At 46.2% G+C, this 20,058-nt stretch overlaps 1 protein-coding gene across 2 annotated transcripts in view; it reads left to right on the top strand.

Moving 5' to 3' along the window:
• GUCY2C (guanylate cyclase 2C) overlaps positions 1-20,058 on the top strand; it is an 842,638-nt gene that overhangs the window by 796,656 nt on the left and 25,924 nt on the right. For both annotated transcript variants that reach the window (XM_069737068.1, XM_069737069.1), the window contains one exon: positions 939-1,015. In XM_069737068.1, the coding sequence (XP_069593169.1) occupies positions 939-1,015 (77 nt within the window). The remainder of the gene's footprint in view (positions 1-938; positions 1,016-20,058) is intronic.

Here is a 20,058-nt window from a genome sequence, read left to right as displayed (position 1 = left end):
GCAGTGGTTTCCTAGCAGCTTTTTACCATGAAGGCCTGCAGCACAAAGTCTCCTCTGAACAGTTGTTGTAGAGATGTGTCTGCTGCTAGAACTCTGTGTGCCACTGACCTGGTCTCTAATCTGAGCTGCTGTTAACCTGCGATTTCTGAGGCTGGTGACTCGGATAAACTTATCCTCAGAAGCAGAGGTGAATCTTGGTCTTCCTTTCCTGGGGTGGTCCTCATGTTAGGCAGGTTCTTTGTAGCGCTTGATGGTTTTTGCCACTGCACTTGGGGACACTTTCAAAGTTTGCCTAATTTTTTCGGACTGACTGACCTTTGTTTCTTAACGTAATGATGGCCACTTGTTTTTCTTAGCTGCTTTTTTCTTGCCATAATACAAATTCTAACAGTCTATTTAGTAGGATTATCAGCTGTGTATCCATCAGACTTCTGCACAACACAACTGATGGTCCCAACCCCATTTATAAGGCAAGAAATCCCACTTATTAAATCTGACAGGGCACACCTGTGAATTGAAATCCATTCCCGGTGACTACCTCTTGAAGCTCATCAAGAGAATGCCAAGAGTGTGCAAAGCAGTCATCAAAGCAAAAGGTGGCTACTTTGAAGAACCTAGAATATAAGACATAAGTTCAGTTGTTTCACACTATTTTGTTAAGTATATAATTCCACATGTGTTAATTCATAGTTTTGATGCCTTCAGTGTGAATGTACAATTTTCATAGTCAAGAAAATACAGAAAAATCTTTAAATAAGAAGGTGTGTCCAAACTTTTGGTCTGTACTGTACATACAGTATATATCACAACATTAATAACATGTATAACAAGTAATACAATATGTTACCACACAGTAAACAGCATAAAACACAAAAAACTGTATTGGACTAAACTGTAAAATTTTCATTATAATCATAGTATTTTTTCATTTTTATTAGGGAAAGGGTACAGAAACAACGTATTGGCTTACAGGAGAAAAGGACCAGCAGTACAACCTTCCTATATCTCCTTCTGTGTAAGTTCTTGTCTGCAAAAATAATTTTTACGGAGCCAGAATGAGACATAAAATGGTTATTTCCATCTACTTGTATATTGCTAAGATATGTCCTCACTGTGTTGTCTGTGTGTGTCAGACCTCTATGCTCCCGGCACAGCGGGTCTTGTGGCCAGCGGCTGCGGAAGATGATGCAGCACAGCGCCATTCATTCCAACAGAGCCATGTGATAGTCCCCTCCAAATGCAGTGGCCAGGAAGCTGTTTAGTAAAAAAACAGTGACGCACCATAGCACTATATCAGTGCTGCAGCCACATCGTTTCCAGTATTTGTGAGGGGTTACAGAGGGTGGACCCCACCAGAGATGAGAACGTGATAGCATAGTCGAGTGATACACTATTGTTTTACTGTACATGTTATAGAATCATTGAACAGAAAATACAAGTTTTGCATAAAGATGTTATTGATATTATTATCAAGCATAAGATTCAAGGTGTTACTCAAACTGTAGATGCTTGGTATTGTCTTACAGACACAACATACAGACATCCAGTGGGTCTATTGAGGCAAACGTCTATCATCAACGAGCCCTATGGTGACCTACTGTATGTTCAGTTCAGTAGAACTCAAGGCTAGGGTTGAGCGACCTTGACCTTTTTAGAGTCGAGCCGTGTTTTGCAAAACCCGACTATCTTAGAAGTCGAGTCGAGTGGAATCGGCCGATTATCGCGAAAAGTCGGGTATCGCCCGAAACACGAAACCCAATGCAAGTCAATGGGGGAGCATAGTCGGCAGTGAGTGGAGGCCAGGAAAACACCAATACTGCCCATTTTAATGGCAAAAACATCCATTCTTGTTACAGAAGCTTGTCAATCGTAATTTACCTTATAATAATTGGAAGGCATTTGAAATTGGGGGTCATTTGGCTAAAGTTGTGGGGGGTAGGGCTGGTTCAAGTAATTAGTGGGCCCAGGAAATCTGGAACACGTCACGGCAGTGGAGCAGGGAGAGGTAAGTATTTCAACTTTCAAGTGCTGAGATCCTGAGCAAGCAGGGGGGGCCCACTCGTTGGCATTGGCACTGGCACAGGGCCCCTCAAAGTACAGCGGTGTGTTTGCACGGCGGGGGCGCCTCCCACCGGCAGCAACACTTTTGCGTACTATGAGAGGCCCTGTGCCAGTGACGTCACCAACTAGTATTCCTCCCCTCACCTGATGAAGGAACCTGCACTTTCATCTGCACCTTCCTCTTTGTCCCCGTGTAAGGTGGTATGGTATGCGGGAAGAGGAACCTGACTTTCAGCAGGGTTATAATCTTGCTGTGTAGCGTGCACGGGGAATTTTGCGTTATGGGTCAATGTACCAGCAGACTCATCTATCACTGGCTGGGCAATGGGCAGGATGAGGAGGAAACACAGATATAGGCCCAAAGAATAAAGTGGGCTAAATGCAGTTCAAAATTGGTAACACAGGACTAACCAGGGGGCATTGCAGTGGAGGACAACTGGAATGAGAGGCTGACACAGAGAGTAGGCCCAAATCAGTAAGTAGTCGAAATGCAGTTCAAAATTGGCAACCGTAGTAAACAGGCGGCACCAGTGGCGTAACTACAAAGTTATGGGCCCCGGTGCGAACTTTCAAATGGGGCCCCCCCACCAAAACATTTTCCACCCAAATCCACATCCTGCCCATGCTCCTGCCCCATCCGTCTCCACATTCTGCCCCATCCGTCTCCACATTCTGCCCCATCCATCTCCGCATTCTGCCCCATCCGTTTCCGCATTCTGCCCCATCCGTCTCCGCATTCTGCCCCATCCGACTCCGCATTCTGCCCCATCCGACTCCGCATTCTGCCCCATCAGTCTCCGCATTCTGCCCCATCCGACTCCGCATTCTGCCCCATCCGTCTCCGCATTCTGCCCCATCCGACTCCGCATTCTGCCCCATCCGTCTCCGCATTCTGCCCCATCCTTCTCCACACTCTGCCCATCTCCATATCTCACCGGAACCAGAAATCTGCTGCTGGTTGATACCAGAGAACACGAGCTGCACACAACCAGGACTGAGCTGCTGAGAGCAGAAGGACCTGTGGTGACGTCATCGTCATGTGATCAGGAGGCGGAGCTGATAAATGGTGAAAGACCTATGATAGTGATGACGTCACCACAGGATCTTCAGCTCTTCCTTTCAGATCAGGTGTCGGCTGCTGATCTAATGTGTGCGCCCGGCAGGTCAGGTGGAGGGCAGGTCTGTCTGTTGCCGTGCGGGACGAATCACCTGCACGGCACCTTTTTTTAACTTTTTGCTGGTGTCGGCACGCATCTGACCAGCCGGGGCCCCTGACTACCCCGGGCCCGGTCGCAATGGCGACTGCTGCGACCGTGGTAGTTACGCCCCTGGGCGGCACAGCTTTGTTCAGTGGAGGAGAACAGCAAGGAGTGGCAGACACCGATAGTAGGCCCCAACCCAACTAGTAGGCCAAATGCAGTCTAACATTAACAACTACTTAACGAGAGCCTGAAAATGGAATTTCAGGACAGGAAACCAGGAGAACAGCAAGGAGCGGCAGACACTGTTAGTAGGCCCCAAACCAACTAGTACGCCAAATGCAGTTGTTCCATTTAACCACTATTTAACAAGAGCCTGAAGATAGAAGCTCAGGAAAGGCAACCTGGAGAACACCTTGGAGTGGAACACACCGTCTCTACACCCCATACACAATTTGTAGGCCTAATGCAGTGTAGTTTCCAACAACTACTAAACGAGAGCCAGAAGATCGAAGCAATGGAGAGGAAACCTGGGGAACACCTTGGAGTGGAACACACCATCTCTCTACACCCCATACCCAATTTGTAGGCCTAATGCAGCGTAGTTTCCAACAACTACTAAACGAGAGCATGAAGATCGAAGCAATGGAGAGGAAACCTGGGGAACACCTTGGAGTGGAACACACCATCTCTCTACACCCCATACCCAATTTGTAGGCCTAATGCAGTGTAGTTTTCTACAACTACTAAACGAGAGTCGGAAGACCGAAGCAATATGGACGAAACCTGGGGAACACCTTTTAGTGTAACACACCATCTCTCTACACCCCATACCCATTTTGTAGGCCTAATGCAGTGTAGTTTTCTACAACTACTAAACGAGAGTCGGAAGACCGAAGCAATGTGGACGAAACCTGGGGAACACCTTTTAGTGTAACACACCATCTCTCTACACCCCATACCCATTTTGTAGGCCTAATGCAGTGCAGTTCCAAACAACTACTAAACGAGAGCATGAAGATCGAAGCAATGGAGAGGAAACCTGGGGAACACCTTGGAGTGCAACACACCATCTCTCTACACCCCATACCCAATTTGTAGGCCTAATGCAGTGTAGTTTCCAACAACTACTAAACGAGAGCATGAAGATCGAAGCAATGGAGAGGAAACCTGGGGAACACCTTGGAGTGGAACACACCATCTCTCTACACCCCATACCCAATTTGTAGGCCTAATGCAGCGTAGTTTCCAACAACTACTAAACGAGAGCATGAAGATCGAAGCAATGGAAAGGAAACCTGGGGAACACCTTGGAGTGGAACACACCATCTCTCTACACCCCATACCCATTTTGTAGGCCTAATGCAGTGTAGTTTCCAACAACTACTAAACGAGAGCCTGAAGATAGAAGCTCAGGAAAGGCAACCTGGAGAACACCTTGGAGTGCAACACACCATCTCTCTACACCCCATACCCAATTTGTACGCCTAATGCAGTGTAGTTTTCTACAACTACTAAACGAGAGTCGGAAGACCGAAGCAATGTGGACGAAACCTGGGGAACACCTTTTAGTGTAACACACCATCTCTCTACACCCCATACCCAATTTGTAGGCCTAATGCAGTGTAGTTTTCTACAACTACTAAACGAGAGTCGGAAGACCGAAGCAATGTGGACGAAACCTGGGGAACACCTTTTAGTGTAACACACCATCTCTCTACACCCCATACCCATTTTGTAGGCCTAATGCAGTGCAATTCCCAACAACTACTAAACGAGAGCATGAAGATCGAAGCAATGGAGAGGAAACCTGGGGAACACCTTGGAGTGCAACACACCATCTCTCTACACCCCATACCCAATTTGTAGGCCTAATGCAGTGTAGTTTCCAACAACTACTAAACGAGAGCATGAAGATCGAAGCAATGGAGAGGAAACCTGGGGAACACCTTGGAGTGGAACACACCATCTCTCTACACCCCATACCCATTTTGTAGGCCTAATGCAGTGTAGTTTCCAACAACTACTAAACGAGAGCCTGAAGATAGAAGCTCAGGAAAGGCAACCTGGAGAACACCTTGGAGTGGAACACACCGTCTCTACACCCCATACCCATTTTGTAGGCCTAATGCAGTGTAGTTTCCAACAACTACTAAACGAGAGCCTGAAGATAGAAGCTCAGGAAAGGCAACCTGGAGAACACCTTGGAGTGGAACACACCGTCTCTACACCCCATACCCAATTTGTAGGCCTAATGCAGTGTAGTTTTCTACAACTACTAAACGAGAGTCGGAAGACCGAAGCAATGTGGACGAAACCTGGGGAACACCTTTTAGTGTAACACACCATCTCTCTACACCCCATACCCATTTTGTAGGCCTAATGCAGTGCAGTTCCCAACAACTACTAAACGAGAGCATGAAGATCGAAGCAATGGAGAGGAAACCTGGGGAACACCTTGGAGTGCAACACACCATCTCTCTACACCCCATACCCAATTTGTAGGCCTAATGCAGTGTAGTTTCCAACAACTACTAAACGAGAGCATGAAGATCGAAGCAATGGAGAGGAAACCTGGGGAACACCTTGGAGTGGAACACACCATCTCTCTACACCCCATACCCATTTTGTAGGCCTAATGCAGTGTAGTTTCCAACAACTACTAAACGAGAGCCTGAAGATAGAAGCTCAGGAAAGGCAACCTGGAGAACACCTTGGAGTGGAACACACCGTCTCTACACCCCATACCCATTTTGTAGGCCTAATGCAGTGTAGTTTCCAACAACTACTAAACGAGAGCATTAAGATTGAAGCAATGGAGAGGAAACCTGGAGAACACCTTGGAGTGGAACACACCATCTCTCTACACCCCATACCCAATTTGTAGGCCTAATGCAGTGTAGTTTTCTACAACTTCTAAACGAGAGTCGGAAGACCGAAGCAATGTGGACGAAACCTGGGGCACACCTTCAGGCGGCAGACACCGTTAGTACGCCCTACCAAAGTTGTACCCCCAAAGCACTTTTAAAATTCCTAGAGGCTGAAAACAAGACTATTGACGCTCTGCTTTTTTCAAAGGAACACAGCTGAATTGAGTGGCGCAGACAGACACAGGTAGTAGGCCTTAAACCAAAAATGTGGCTCACTGCAGCTTAAAAAAGTTACAGGGGTACACAGGCAGCATTGCTCTGGGCAGTGGAGGACAATTTCAATAGTGGACCGCAGACAGACTTTGTACGCCTACTATTAAAAAAATGATGCTCTATGCAATTAAAAATCGGTTCCAGGGGTCCACGGTCAACAGTGGTGTGGTCAGTGGACGAGTATTGGAAGGAGGGACCGCAGACAGGCGTAGTAGGCCTAACATAACAAAATTAGGCTGTAGGCACTTTAAAAATGGTTCCAGGGGTACACGGGCAGCAGTGGTGTGGTCAGCGGAGGAAAATTTGAATTAGGGACTGCAGACAGACTTTGTAGGCTGTCGCCTGTGGACCATGCATCCAACACATTAACCCAGTGCGCCGTAATGGACACGTAATTTTTTGTGAACATGCCTACTGGTCCATGCGTCTCTTGTCAGGTGCACCTTTCAACTGTTTGATTGCCTGAGTGCTATGACAATGCAGACTTTTTCATGCCGGTGGAGGGCTGGGATGGCTTTTCTCGCAAAAGAAATGTCGAATGGGTAGCTTGAACCGTGGTACAGTGTAGTTCATCTGGGCTTTCTAAATATAAAACAAAGAAAAAAAGGAGGCTCCATGCACTTTCAGCTGGGTTCCAGGGGTACACGGCCAGCATTGGTCTGGTCAGAAGAGAACTATTGGAAGGAAGGACCGCAGACAGGCTTCGAAGGCCTAACATAAAAAAATTGGGCTGTAGGCACTTTATAATTGGTTCCAGGGGTACACGGGCAGCAGTAGACAGGTCAGTGGAGGCCTAGTGGAAGGAGGGACCACAGACAGGCTTCGAAGGCCTAACATAAAAAAATTGGGCTGTAGGCACTTTATAATTGGTTCCAGGGGTACACGGGCAGCAGTGGTGTGGTCAGTGGAGGCCAAGTGGAAGGAGTGCCCGCAGACAGGCATCGAAGGCCTAACATAATAACAGATGGCTGTAGGCAATTTTAAATTGGTTCCAGGGGAACACGGGCAGCAGTGGCCTGGTCAGTGTAGTAGTAGTAGAAAGAACGGACCGCAGACAGGCTTCGAAGGCCTAACATAAAAAAATTGGGCTGTAGGCACTTTATAATTGGTTCCAGGGGTACACGGGCAGCAGTGGTCTGGTCAGTGGAGGCCTAGTGGAAGGAGGGACCGCAGACAGGCATCGAAGGCCTAACATAATAACAGATGGCTGTAGGCAATTTTACATTGGTCCAGGGGTACACGGGCAGCAGTGGTGTGGTCAGTGGAGGCCTAGTGGAAGGAGTGACCGCAGACAGGCATCTAAGGCCTAACATAATAACAGATGGCTGTAGGCAATTTTAAATTGGTTCCAGGGGAACACGGGCAGCAGTGGCCTGGTCATTGTAGTAGTAGTAGAAAGAACGGAACGCAGACAGGCTTCGAAGGCCTAACATAAAAAAATTGGGCTGGCTGTAGGCAATTTAAAATTGGTTCCAGGGGAACACGGGCAGCAGTGGTCTGGTCAGTGGAGGCGTAGTGGAAGGAGTGACCGCAGACAGGCTTCGAAGGCCTAACATAATAACAGATGGCTGTAGGCAATTTTACATTGGTTCCAGGGGTACACGGGCAGCAGCGGTGTGGTCAGTGGAGGCCTAGTGGAAGGAGTGACCGCAGACAGGCATCGAAGGCCTAACATAATAACAGATGGCTGTAGGCAATTTTAAATTGGTTCCAAGGGAACACGGGCAGCAGTGGCCTGGTCAGTGTAGTAGTAGTAGAAAGAACGGACCGCAGACAGGCTTCGAAGGCCTAACATAAAAAAATTGGGCTGGCTGTAGGCACTTTATAATTGGTTCCAGGGGTACACGGGCAGCAGTGGTCTGGTCAGTGGAGGCCTAGTGGAAGGAGTGACCGCAGACAGGCATCGAAGGCCTAACATAATAACAGATGGCTGTAGGCAATTTTACATTGGTTCCAGGGGTACACGGTCAGCAGTGGCCTGGTCAGTGGAGGCCTAGTGGAAGGAGTGACCGCAGACAGGCATCGAAGGCCTAACATAATAACAGATGGCTGTAGGCAATTTTACATTGGTTCCAGGGGTACACGGGCAGCAGTGGTGTGGTCAGTGGAGGCCTAGTGGAAGGAGTGACCGCAGACAGGCATCGAAGGCCTAACATAATAACAGATGGCTGTAGGCAATTTTAAATTGGTTCCAGGGGAACACGGGCAGCAGTGGCCTGGTCAGTGTAGTAGTAGTAGAAAGAACGGACCGCAGACAGGCTTCGAAGGCCTAACATAAAAAAATTGGGCTGGCTGTAGGCAATTTAAAATTGGTTCCAGGGGAACACGGGCAGCAGTGATCTGGTCAGTGGAGGCCTAGTGGAAGGAGTGACCGCAGACAGGCTTCGAAGGCCTAACATAATAACAGATGGCTGTAGGCAATTTTACATTGGTTCCAGGGGAACACGGGCAGCAGTGGCCTGGTCAGTGTAGTAGTAGTAGAAAGAACGGACCGCAGACAGGCTTCGAAGGCCTAACATAAAAAAATTGGGCTGTAGGCACTTTATAATTGGTTCCATGGGTACACGGGCAGCAGTGGTCTGGTCAGTGGAGGCCTAGTGGAAGGAGTGACCGCAGACAGGCATCAAAGGCCTAACATAATAACAGATGGCTGTAGGCAATTTTAAATTGGTTCCAGGGGAACACGGGCAGCAGTGGCCTGGTCAGTGTAGTAGTAGTAGAAAGAATGGACCGCAGACAGGCTTCGAAGGCCTAACATAAAAAAATTGGGCTGGCTGTAGGCACTTTATAATTGGTTCCAGGGGTACACGGGCAGCAGTGGTCTGGTCAGTGGAGGCCTAGTGGAAGGAGTGACCGCAGACAGGCTTCGAAGGCCTAACATAATAACAGATGGCTGTAGGCAATTTTACATTGGTTCCAGGGGTACACGTGCAGCAGTGGTGTGGTCAGTGGAGGCCTAGTGGAAGGAGTGACCGCAGACAGGCATCAAAGGCCTAACATAATAACAGATGGCTGTAGGCAATTTTAAATTGGTTCCAGGGGAACACGGGCAGCAGTGGCCTGGTCAGTGTAGTAGTAGTAGAAAGAGCGGACCGCAGACAGGCTTCGAAGGCCTAACATAAAAAAATTGGGCTGGCTGTAGGCAATTTAAAATTGGTTCCAGGGGAACACGGGCAGCAGTGGTCTGGTCAGTGGAGTCCTAGTGGAAGGAGTGACCGCAGACAGGCTTCGAAGGCCTAACATAATAACAGATGGCTGTAGGCAATTTTACATTGGTTCCAGGGGTACACGGGCAGCAGTGGTGTGGTCAGTGGAGGCCTAGTGGAAGGAGTGACCGCAGACAGGCATCAAAGGCCTAACATAATAACAGATGGCTGTAGGCAATTTTAAATTGGTTCCAGGGGAACACGGGCAGCAGTGGCCTGGTCAGTGTAGTAGTAGTAGAAAGAACGGAACGCAGACAGGCTTCGAAGGCCTAACATAAAAAAATTGGGCTGTAGGCACTTTATAATTGCTTCCAGGGGTACACAGGCAGCAGTGGTCTGGTCAGTGGAGGCCTAGTGGAAGGAGTGACCGCAGACAGGCATCAAAGGCCTAACATAATAACAGATGGCTGTAGGCAATTTTAAATTGGTTCCAGGGGAACACGGGCAGCAGTGGCCGGGTCAGTGTAGTAGTAGTAGAAAGAACGGACCGCAGACAGGCTTCGAAGGCCTAACATAAAAAAATTGGGCTGTAGGCACTTTATAATTGGTTCCAGGGGTACACGGGCAGCAGTGGTCTGGTCAGTGGAGGCCTAGTGGAAGGAGTGACCGCAGACAGGCATCAAAGGCCTAACATAATAACATATGGCTGCAGGCAATTTTAAATTGGTTCCAGGTGAACACGGCCAGCAGTGGCCTGGTCAGCGGAGGATGATTGTAATGAGTGTCTGCCAGTTAGTAGTCCAAAACAATACATAAATGTGAATGTCTCACATTAAAATCCAGCGAAAACACTAAAGGGTGCAATCTGTAGGTACAGGGGTGGGATCCTCTGTGTTGTTTCTGACCTACTAATTTGGCGCAAAGTTTTTACTTGGGTAAATAGAGGACACTGCCCCTGACTATGTTAAGTACCATTATACATGTCAACACAATGGTATTGTCAGTGGCAGGAATGGAAGGATGTCAGCGCATAGTCTAAACATTGGTGGAAGTGTGAGAGATAATTGTGGAAGTGGCAGAGCAATGTTTGACCTGGGGGTGGGTGAACTCTCTTGTGGACGGCGGTACAGGCCCAGGGCCCCTCATGTTACAACAGTGTGTCTGACGTTGGGTGCGCACCACCACCGCCAGAGACACTTTATTGTACTATGAGGGACCCAGTGGCAGTGCCGTCGACCAAAAGCGGGCTCACCCACCTCTTCAGACAAACTGCACTCTCACGGGTGCTGTCGCCAAGTGTCGATACCACGGCCCCGTGTGGGGAGTTTGGCCATTTAGTGAGGTGTAAACATGTCGTATGCTGGACAATCAGGTGCAGAAAATTACGAGATTGGAAAAGGCATTCAGAATAGTCCACAGGCAAGACCTTTTCATAGGAAAGCTAGGTGTCAGCCGGGCAAGGTGGGGCAAAAGATTTCGAAATCCAGTTGTGGTTCATTTTAATGAAGGTTAGATCATCTACATTTTGGGTAGCCAGACGAGTCCTTTTTTCTGTTAGTATTGAACCTGCAGCACTGAATACTCTTTCTGATAGGACACTAGCTGCCGGGCAAGCAAGCTCCTGCAATGCATATTCTGCCAATTCTGGCCAGGTGTCTAATTTTGATGCCCAGTAATCAAATGGGAATGACGGTTGAGGGAGAACATCGATAAGGGATGAAAAATAGTTAGTAACCATACTGGACAAATGTTGTCTCCTGTCACTTTCAATTGATGCAGCAGTACCTGTCCTGTCTGCGGTCATAGCAAAATCACTCCACAACCTGGTCAGAAAACCCCTCTGTCCAACGCCACTTCTGATGTGTGCACCCCTAACACTCCTGGTCTGCTGCCCCCTGGAGCTCGTGTGAGAACGATCACGGGCGCTGTGTGCTGGGAATGCCTGAAGCAAACGGTGAACAAGAGTTGATTGTTTGGTTGCTAATATTAGTTCCAAGTTCTCATGTGGCATAATATTTTGCAATTTGCCTTTATAGCGAGGATCAAGGAGGCAGGCCAACCAGTAATCATCATCGTTCATCATTTTAGTAATGCGTGTGTCCCTTTTGACGTAAGGCATAATCCGCCATGTGGGCCAAAGTTCCAGTTGTCAAATCTGCGGTTGTGATTGGTTGAGGGGCAGTTTCAGGCAAATCTACGTCACTTGTGTCCCTCAAAAAACCAGAACCCGGCCTTGCCACGCCACCAATTTCCAGTGCTCCCGGGAAAGCTTCCTCATTAAAAATATACTCATCCCCATCATCCTCCTCGTCCTCCACCTCCTCTTCGCCCGCTACCTCGTCCTGTACACTGCCCTGACCAGACAATGGCTGACTGTCATCAATGCTTTCCTCTTCCTCTGGTGCAGACGCCTGATCCTTTATGTGGGTCAAACTTTGCATCAGCAGACACATTAGGGGGATGCTCATGCTTATTATGGCGTTGTCTGCACTAACCAGCCGTGTGCATTCCTCAAAACACTGAAGGACTTGACACATGTCTTGTATCTTCGACCACTGCACACCTGACAACTCCATGTCTGCCATCCTACTGCCTGCCCGTGTATGTGTATCCTCCCACAAAAACATAACAGCCTGCCTCTGTTGGCACAGTCTCTGAAGCATGTGCAATGTTGAGTTCCACCTTGTTGCAACGTCTATGATTAGGCGATGCTGGGGAAGGTTCAAAGACCGCTGATAGGTCTGCATACGGCTGGAGTGTACGGGCGAACGGCGTATATGTGAGCAAAGTCCGCGCACTTTGAGGAGCAGGTTGGAGAACCAAGGATAAGTTTTCAATAAGCACTGCACCACCAGGTTTAAGGTGTGAGCCAGGCAAGGAATGTGTTTCAGTTTGGAAAGGGAGATGGCAGCCATGAAATTCCTTCCGTTATCACTCACTACCTTGCCTGCCTCAAGATCTACTGTGCCCAGCCACGACTGCGTTTCTTGTTGCAAGAACTCGGACAGAACTTCCGCGGTGTGTCTGTTGTCGCCCAAACACTTCATAGCCAATACAGCCTGCTGACGCTTGCCAGTAGCTGGCCCATAATGGGACAACTGGTGTGCAACAGTGTCAGCTGCCGATTGAGAGGTTGGCCGACTGCGGTCTGTGGAAGAGCTGTCGCTTCTGCAGGAGGACGAAGAGGAGGGGGTGCGAACGCCTACAGCCAACTGTTTCCTAGACCGTGGGCTAGGCACAACTGTCCCGAAATTGATGTCCCCTGTGGACCCTGCATCCACCACATTCACCCAGTGTGCCGTGATGGACACGTAACGTCCCTGGCCATGCCTACTGGTCAATTCATCTGTAGTCAGGTGCACCTTTGTACTCACAGATTGCCTGAGTGCATGGACGATGCGCTGTTTAACATGCTGGTGCAGGGCTGGGATGGCTTTTCTGGAAAAAAAGTGTCGACTGGGTAGCTCGTAGCGTGGTTCAGCGTACTCCATCAGGGCTTTGAAAGCTTCACTTTCAACTAACCGGTAGGGCATCATCTCTAACGAGATTAGTCTAGCTATGTGGGCGTTAAAACCCTGTGTACGCGGATGCGAGGATAAGTACTTCCTTTTTCTAACCAGAGTCTCATGTAGGGTGAGCTGGACTGGAGAGCTGGAGATCGTGGAACTTGCGGGTGTGCCGGTGGATATGGCAGACTGAGAGACGGTTGGAGATGGTATTATTTCCGCCGGTGCCCTAGATGCAATATTTCCTCCTACAAAACTGGTGATTCCCTGACCCTGACTGCTTTTGGCTGGCAAAGAAACCTGCACAGATACTGCCGGTGGTGCGAAAAATGGTGGCCTTACAGTGACGGAAGGGATGTTGCGTTGCTGACTGCACTCTTCCTAGCATCGGATCCCTTTTCAGGGATTGCAGACTGAGCTTTAACCGGATGGCCACGCTGTCCTCCAACAGGTTTTGGCTTTGACACGCGTTTTGGGCCAGATACGGGCCCGGCAGATGGAACCTGTTGCGATGTTGATGCCTGCTGCGGCCCCTCCTCCACCTCTGCTTCTGAACTACTGCTGCCTGCACCCTGTTCCCCCAATGGCTGCCAATCGGGGTCAACAACTGGGTCATCTATTACCTCCTCTTCTAGCTCGTGTGCAACTTCGTCTGTGTCACCGTGTCGGTCGGTGGTATAGCGTTCGTGACAGGGCAACATAGTCTCATCAGGGTCTGATTGTGGATCAGTACCCTGAGAAGGCAATGTTGTGGTCTGAGTCAAAGGACCAGCATAGTAGTCTGGCTGTGGCTGTGCATCAGTGCACTCCATGTCAGAATCTACTTGTAATGGGCATGGCCTGTTAAGTGTTTCACTTTCTAAGCCAGGGACGGTATGTGTAAAGAGCTCAATGGAGTAACCCGTTATGTCGCCTGCTGCATCCTTCTCTCTTGTTGTTGTTTTTGCTGAAGAGGACAAGGAAGCGACTTGTCCCTGACCGTGAACATCCACAAGCGACGCGCTGCTTTTACATTTACCAGTTTCAGAAGAGGAGGCAAAAGAGCTAGAGGCTGAGTCTGCAAGGTAAGCCAAAACTTGCTGTTGCTGCTCCGGCTTTAAAAGCGGTTTTCCTACTCCCAGAAAAGAGAGCGTTCGAGGCCTTGTGTAGCCAGACGACGAACCTGGCTCCACAGCTCCAGACTTAGGTGGAATATTTTTTTTCCCACGACCACCTGATGCTCCACTACCACTACCATCATTACCAGCTGACAATGAACGCCCACGGCCACGACCTCTTGCACCAGACTTCCTCATTGTTTTAAAAACTTAACCAAAGTAACTTTATTTGTTGCTGTCAAACAACTTACACGGTGACCTATAACTTCAGTATGATTTCAATATCCCTTTACAGGTTGGTGAGACCACAAGGAAAATCAGTCACAATGTTACACACTCTGTTTTCTGTGGCACCAAATCACAGAGATGCCACACACGCAGGACTGTCACTCAAGCACAAATGTCAATATTAATCTCCCACTGTTTTATTTATTTTTTTTTTTTTCAGGGAGACTTTAGAAACAAAATAAAAAAAAATGATTTTTTCAGGAAGAATTTAGAAACCAAATAAAAAAACAAAAAAAGGCTTTCTATGGCCCACTGAGTGACAGATGGCACACCCAGGAGTCAAGACTGGCACACAAGCAGAAAGGGCAATATTAATCTCCCACTGTTTTATTTTTTTATTTTTATTTTTTTCAGGGAGACTTTAGAAACAAAATAAAATGAAATGATTTTTTCAGAAAGAATTTAGAAACCAAATAAAATAAAATGATTTTTTCAGGAAGAATTTAGAAACCAAACAAAATAAAATGATTTTTTCAAGGACAATTTAGAAACCAAATAAAAAAAAAAAAAAAAAAAAAAAAAGGCTTTCTATGGCCCACTGAGTGAGAGATGGCACACACAGGAGTCAGGAGTGGCACACAAGCCCAGAGGCCAATATTTTTCTCCCACTGATTGATGTAGTGATTTTTTCAGGTAGATTTTGGAACCCAAATCAAGCAAAAAAATAAATAGGCTTTCTATGGCCCACAATTTGAGAGAGAGAGAGAGATGGCACACCCAGGAGTCAAGACTGGCACACAAGCAGAAAGGGCAATATTAATCTCCCACTGTTTTATTTATTTATTTTTTTTCAGGGAGACTTTAGAAACAAAATAAAATAAAATGATTTTTTCAGGAAGAATTTAGAAACCAAATAAAATAAAATGATTTTTTCAAGGACAATTTAGAAACCAAATAAAAAAAAAAAAAAAAAAAGGCTTTCTATGCCCCACTGAGTGAGAGATGGCACACACAGGAGTCAGGAGTGGCACACAAGCCCAGAGGCCAATATTTTTCTCCCACTGATTGATGTAGTGATTTTTTCAGGTAGATTTTGGAACCCAAATCAAGCAAAAAAATAAATAGGCTTTCTATGGCCCACAATTTGAGAGAGAGAGATGGCACACCCAGGAGTCAAGACTGGCACACAAGCAGAAAGGGCAATATTAATCTCCCACTGTTTTTTTTTTTTTTTTCAGGGAGACTTTAGAAACAAAATAAAATAAAATGATTTTTTCAGGAAGAATTTATAAACCAAATAAAATAAAATGATTTTTTCAAGGACAATTTAGAAACCAAATAAAAAAAAAATAAAAAAAAAAGGCTTTCTATGCCCCACTGAGTGAGAGATGGCACACACAGGAGTCAAGAGTGGCACACAAGCCCAGAGGCCAATATTTTTCTCCCACTGATTGATGTAGTGATTTTTTCAGGTAGATTTTGGAACCCAAATCAAGCAAAAAAATAAATAGGCTTTCTATGGCCCACAATTTGAGAGAGAGAGAGAGAGAGATGGCACACCCAGGAGTCAAGACTGGCACACAAGCAGAAAGGGCAATATTAATCTCCCACTGTTTTTTTTTTTTTCAGGGAGACTTTAGAAACAAAATAAAATAAAATGATTTTTTCAGGAAGAATTTAGAAACCAAATAAAATAAAATGATTTTTTCAAGGACAATTTAGAAACCAAATAAAAAAAAATAAAAAAAAAGGCTTTCTATGCCCCACTGAGTGAGAGATGGCACACACAGGAGTCAGGAGTGGCACACAAGCCCAGAGGCCAATATTTATCTCCCACTGATTGATGTAGTGATTTTTTCAGGTAGATTTTAGAACCCAAATCAAGCAAAAAAATCAATAGGCTTTCTATGGCCCACTGAGTGAGAGATGGCACACACAGGAGTCAGGAGTGGCACACAAGCCCAGAGGCCAATATTTATCTCCCACTGATTGATGTAGTGATTTTTTCAGGTAGATTTTAGAACCCAAATCAAGCAAAAAAATCAATAGGCTTTCTATGGCCCACTGAGTGAGAGATGGCGCACACAGGAGTCAGGAGTGGCACACAAGCCCTGAGGCCAATATTTTTCTCCCACTGATTGATGTAGTGATTTTTTCAGGTAGATTTTAGAACCCAAATCAAGCAAAAAAATCAATAGGCTTTCTATGGCCCACTGAGTGAGAGATGGCACACACAGGAGTCAGGAGTGGCACACAAGCCCTGAGGCCAATATTTTTCTCCCACTGATTGATGTAGTGATTTTTTCAGGTAGATTTTAGAACCCAAATCAAGCAAAAAAATAAATAGGCTTTCTATGGCCCACTGAGTGAGAGACGGCACACACAGGAGTCAGGAGTGGCACACAAGCCCTGAGGCCAATATTTTTCTCCCACTGATTGATGTAGTGATTTTTTCAGGTAGGATTTAGAACCCAAATCAAGCAAAAAAATAAATAGGCTTTCTATGGCCCACTGAGTGAGAGATGGCACACACAGGGATGGCACTCTAGCAGAAATGCCAATCTTAATCTCCCACACAAAAAAAAAAAAAAAAAACAGGGACTGTCCTACAATTACTATCTCCCTGCAGTAATCTCAGCCAGGTATGGCAGGCAGCAATAAGGAGTGGACTGATGCACAAATTAAATAAAAAGTGTGGACAAACAAACAAGATAGCTGTGCAGAACAACAGGATTTGTGCTTTGAAAAAAGCAGTTGGTTTGCACAGCGGCGTACACACAGCAATGCAGCTATCAGGGAGCCTTCTAGGGCAGCCCAATGAGCTACAGCGCTGAGAAAAAAAGAAAAAAAATGTAGCTTCCACTGTTCCTGCACACCGAAGGTGGTGTTGGACAGTGGAAATCGCTACAGCACAAGCGGTTTGGTGGTTAATGGACCCTGCCTAACACTATCCCTGCTTCTGACAAAGCGGCAGCAACCTCTACCTAAGCTCAGATCAGCAGCAGTAAGATGGCGGTCGGCGGGAACGCCCCTTTATAGCCCCTGTGACGCCGCGGACAGCAAGCCAATCACTGCAATGCCCTTCTCTAAGATGGTGGGGACCAGGACCTATGTCATCACGCTGCCCACACTCTGCGTTCACCTTCATTGGCTGAGAAATGGCGCTTTTCGCGTCATTGAAACGCGACTTTGGCGCGAAAGTCGCGTACCGCATGGCCGACCCCGCACAGGGGTCGGATCGGGTTTCATGAAACCCGACTTTGTCAAAAGTCGGCGACTTTTGAAAATGAACGACCCGTTTCGCTCAACCCTACTCAAGGCGTTTGCTTGTTGCAGACATAATAAGAGTAATATCAAACAAAGTCACTGCGTTATTTTAATCGCGTGTAACCTGAATATTTCATTTTACATGGGAACGGCTGTTTCACTCCCAAACTGTGCAACCATTACATTCGTGCATTACAGGGTTTGTGCCACAGGACTGGCGTATAGCAAATGTGGTGCCAATATTCAAAAAGGGAACAAAAACTGAACTCGGAAACTATAGGCCAGTAAGCTTAACCTCTACTGTGGGTAAAATCCTGGAGGGCATTCTAAGGGACGCTATACTGGAGTATCTGAAGAGGAATAACCTCATGACCCAGTATCAGCACGGGTTTACTAGGGACCGTTCATGTCAGACTAATTTGATCAGTTTCTATGAAGAGGTAAGTTCCGGATTGGACCAAGGGAACCCAGTGGATGTAGTGTATATGGACTTTTCAAAAGCTTTTGATACGGTGCCACACAAAAGGTTGATACATAAAATGAGAATAATGGGGATAGGGGAAAATATGTGCAAGTGGGTTGAGAGCTGGCTCAGGGATAGGAAACAAAGGGTGGTTATTAATGGAGCACACTCGGACTGGGTAGCGGTTAGCAGTGGGGTACCACAGGGGTCAGTATTGGGCCCTCTTCTTTTTAACATATTTATTAATGACCTTGTAGGGGGCATTCAGAGTAGAATTTCAATATTTGCAGATGACACTAAACTCTGCAGGGTAATCAATACAGAGGAGGACAATTTTATACTACAGGATGATTTATGTAAACTAGAAGCTTGGGCTGATAAATGGCAAATGAGCTTTAATGGGGATAAATGTAAGGTCATGCACTTGGGTAGAAGTAATAAGATGTATAATTATGTGCTTAATTCTAAAACTCTGGGCAAAACCGTCAATGAAAAAGACCTGGGTGTATGGGTGGATGACAAACTTAAATTCAGTGGCCAGTGTCAGGCAGCTGCTACAAAGGCAAATAAAATAATGGGATGCATTAAAAGAGGCATAGATGCTCATGAGGAGAATATAATTTTACCTCTATACAAGTCACTAGTTCGACCACACTTAGAATACTGTGCACAGTTCTGGTCTCCGGTGTATAAGAAAGACATAGCTGAACTGGAGCGGGTGCAGAGAAGAGCGACCAAGGTTATTAGAGGACTGGGGGGTCTGCAATACCAAGATAGGTTATTACACCTGGGGCTATTTAGTTTGGAAAAACGAAGACTAAGGGGTGATCTCATTTTAATGTATAAATATATGAGGGGACAGTACAAAGACCTTTCTGATGATCTTTTTAATCATAGACCTGAAACAGGGACAAGGGGGCATCCTCTGCGGTTGGAGGAAAAAAGGTTTAAGCATAATAACAGACATGGATTCTTTACTGTAAGAGCAGTGAGACTATGGAACTCTCTGCCATGTGATGTTGTAATGAGTGATTCGTTACTTAAATTTAAGAGGGGACTGGATACCTTTCTGGAAAAGTATAATGTTACAGGGTATATACACTAGATTCCTTGATAGGGCGTTGATCCAGGGAACTAGTCTGATTGCCGTATGTGGAGTCGGGAAGGAATTTTTTTCCCCAATGTGGAGCTTACTCTTTGCACATGGGGTTTTTTTGCCTTCCTCTGGATCAACATGTTAGGGCATGTTAGGTTAGGCTATGGGTTGAACTAGATGGACATATAGTCTTCCTTCAACCTTAATAACTATGTAACTATGTAACTATGTTGAACTGGTCCCAGGAATAACCAAGCGATTGTTAAAAATAAGCTATCGTTAAAAAAATGACCTATTGTTAAAAGGAGTTGTCCACTACTCGGACAACCACATCTCAATTAACATATTCCCTCACATAAAATTAAAGTCCTGTATACTCACTTTAAATGGGAAGAATAAAAGCTGGTTTTATTCTATGTGGGCAATATTGCAGTTGGAAAGGGGTTGTTCTAGTAGTGAACAACCCCTGTAAATCGGGTTTTTGTGTTACATGTATTGTTGCAAAAAAAATTGTTTTTTTTCTGCCATATCATAATCTTTATTAAAAAATAAAATAAAATTAGCCACTGGGGCTTTTTTAACTGTTAAAAGGAACATGTACAGTGGGGAAAAAAGTATTTAGTCAGCCACTAATTATGCAAGTTCTCCCACTTAAAGAGATGAGAGAGGCCTGTAATTGACATCATAGGTAGACCACAACTATGAGAGTCAAAATGAGAAAACAAATCCAGAAAATCACTTTGTCTGATTTGGCAAGTTTTATTTTGCAAATTATGGTGGAAAATAAGTATTTGGTCATTAACAACAGTTCATCTCAATATTTTGATATATATCCTTTGGAGCGCCTGCCAG

This window comes from Ranitomeya imitator, chromosome 8, assembly GCF_032444005.1.
Source record: "Ranitomeya imitator isolate aRanImi1 chromosome 8, aRanImi1.pri, whole genome shotgun sequence".
NCBI lineage: Eukaryota > Metazoa > Chordata > Amphibia > Anura > Dendrobatidae > Ranitomeya > Ranitomeya imitator.
Note: the sequence above shows the minus strand (reverse complement) of the source record. Positions and strands in the feature narration are given on the sequence as shown.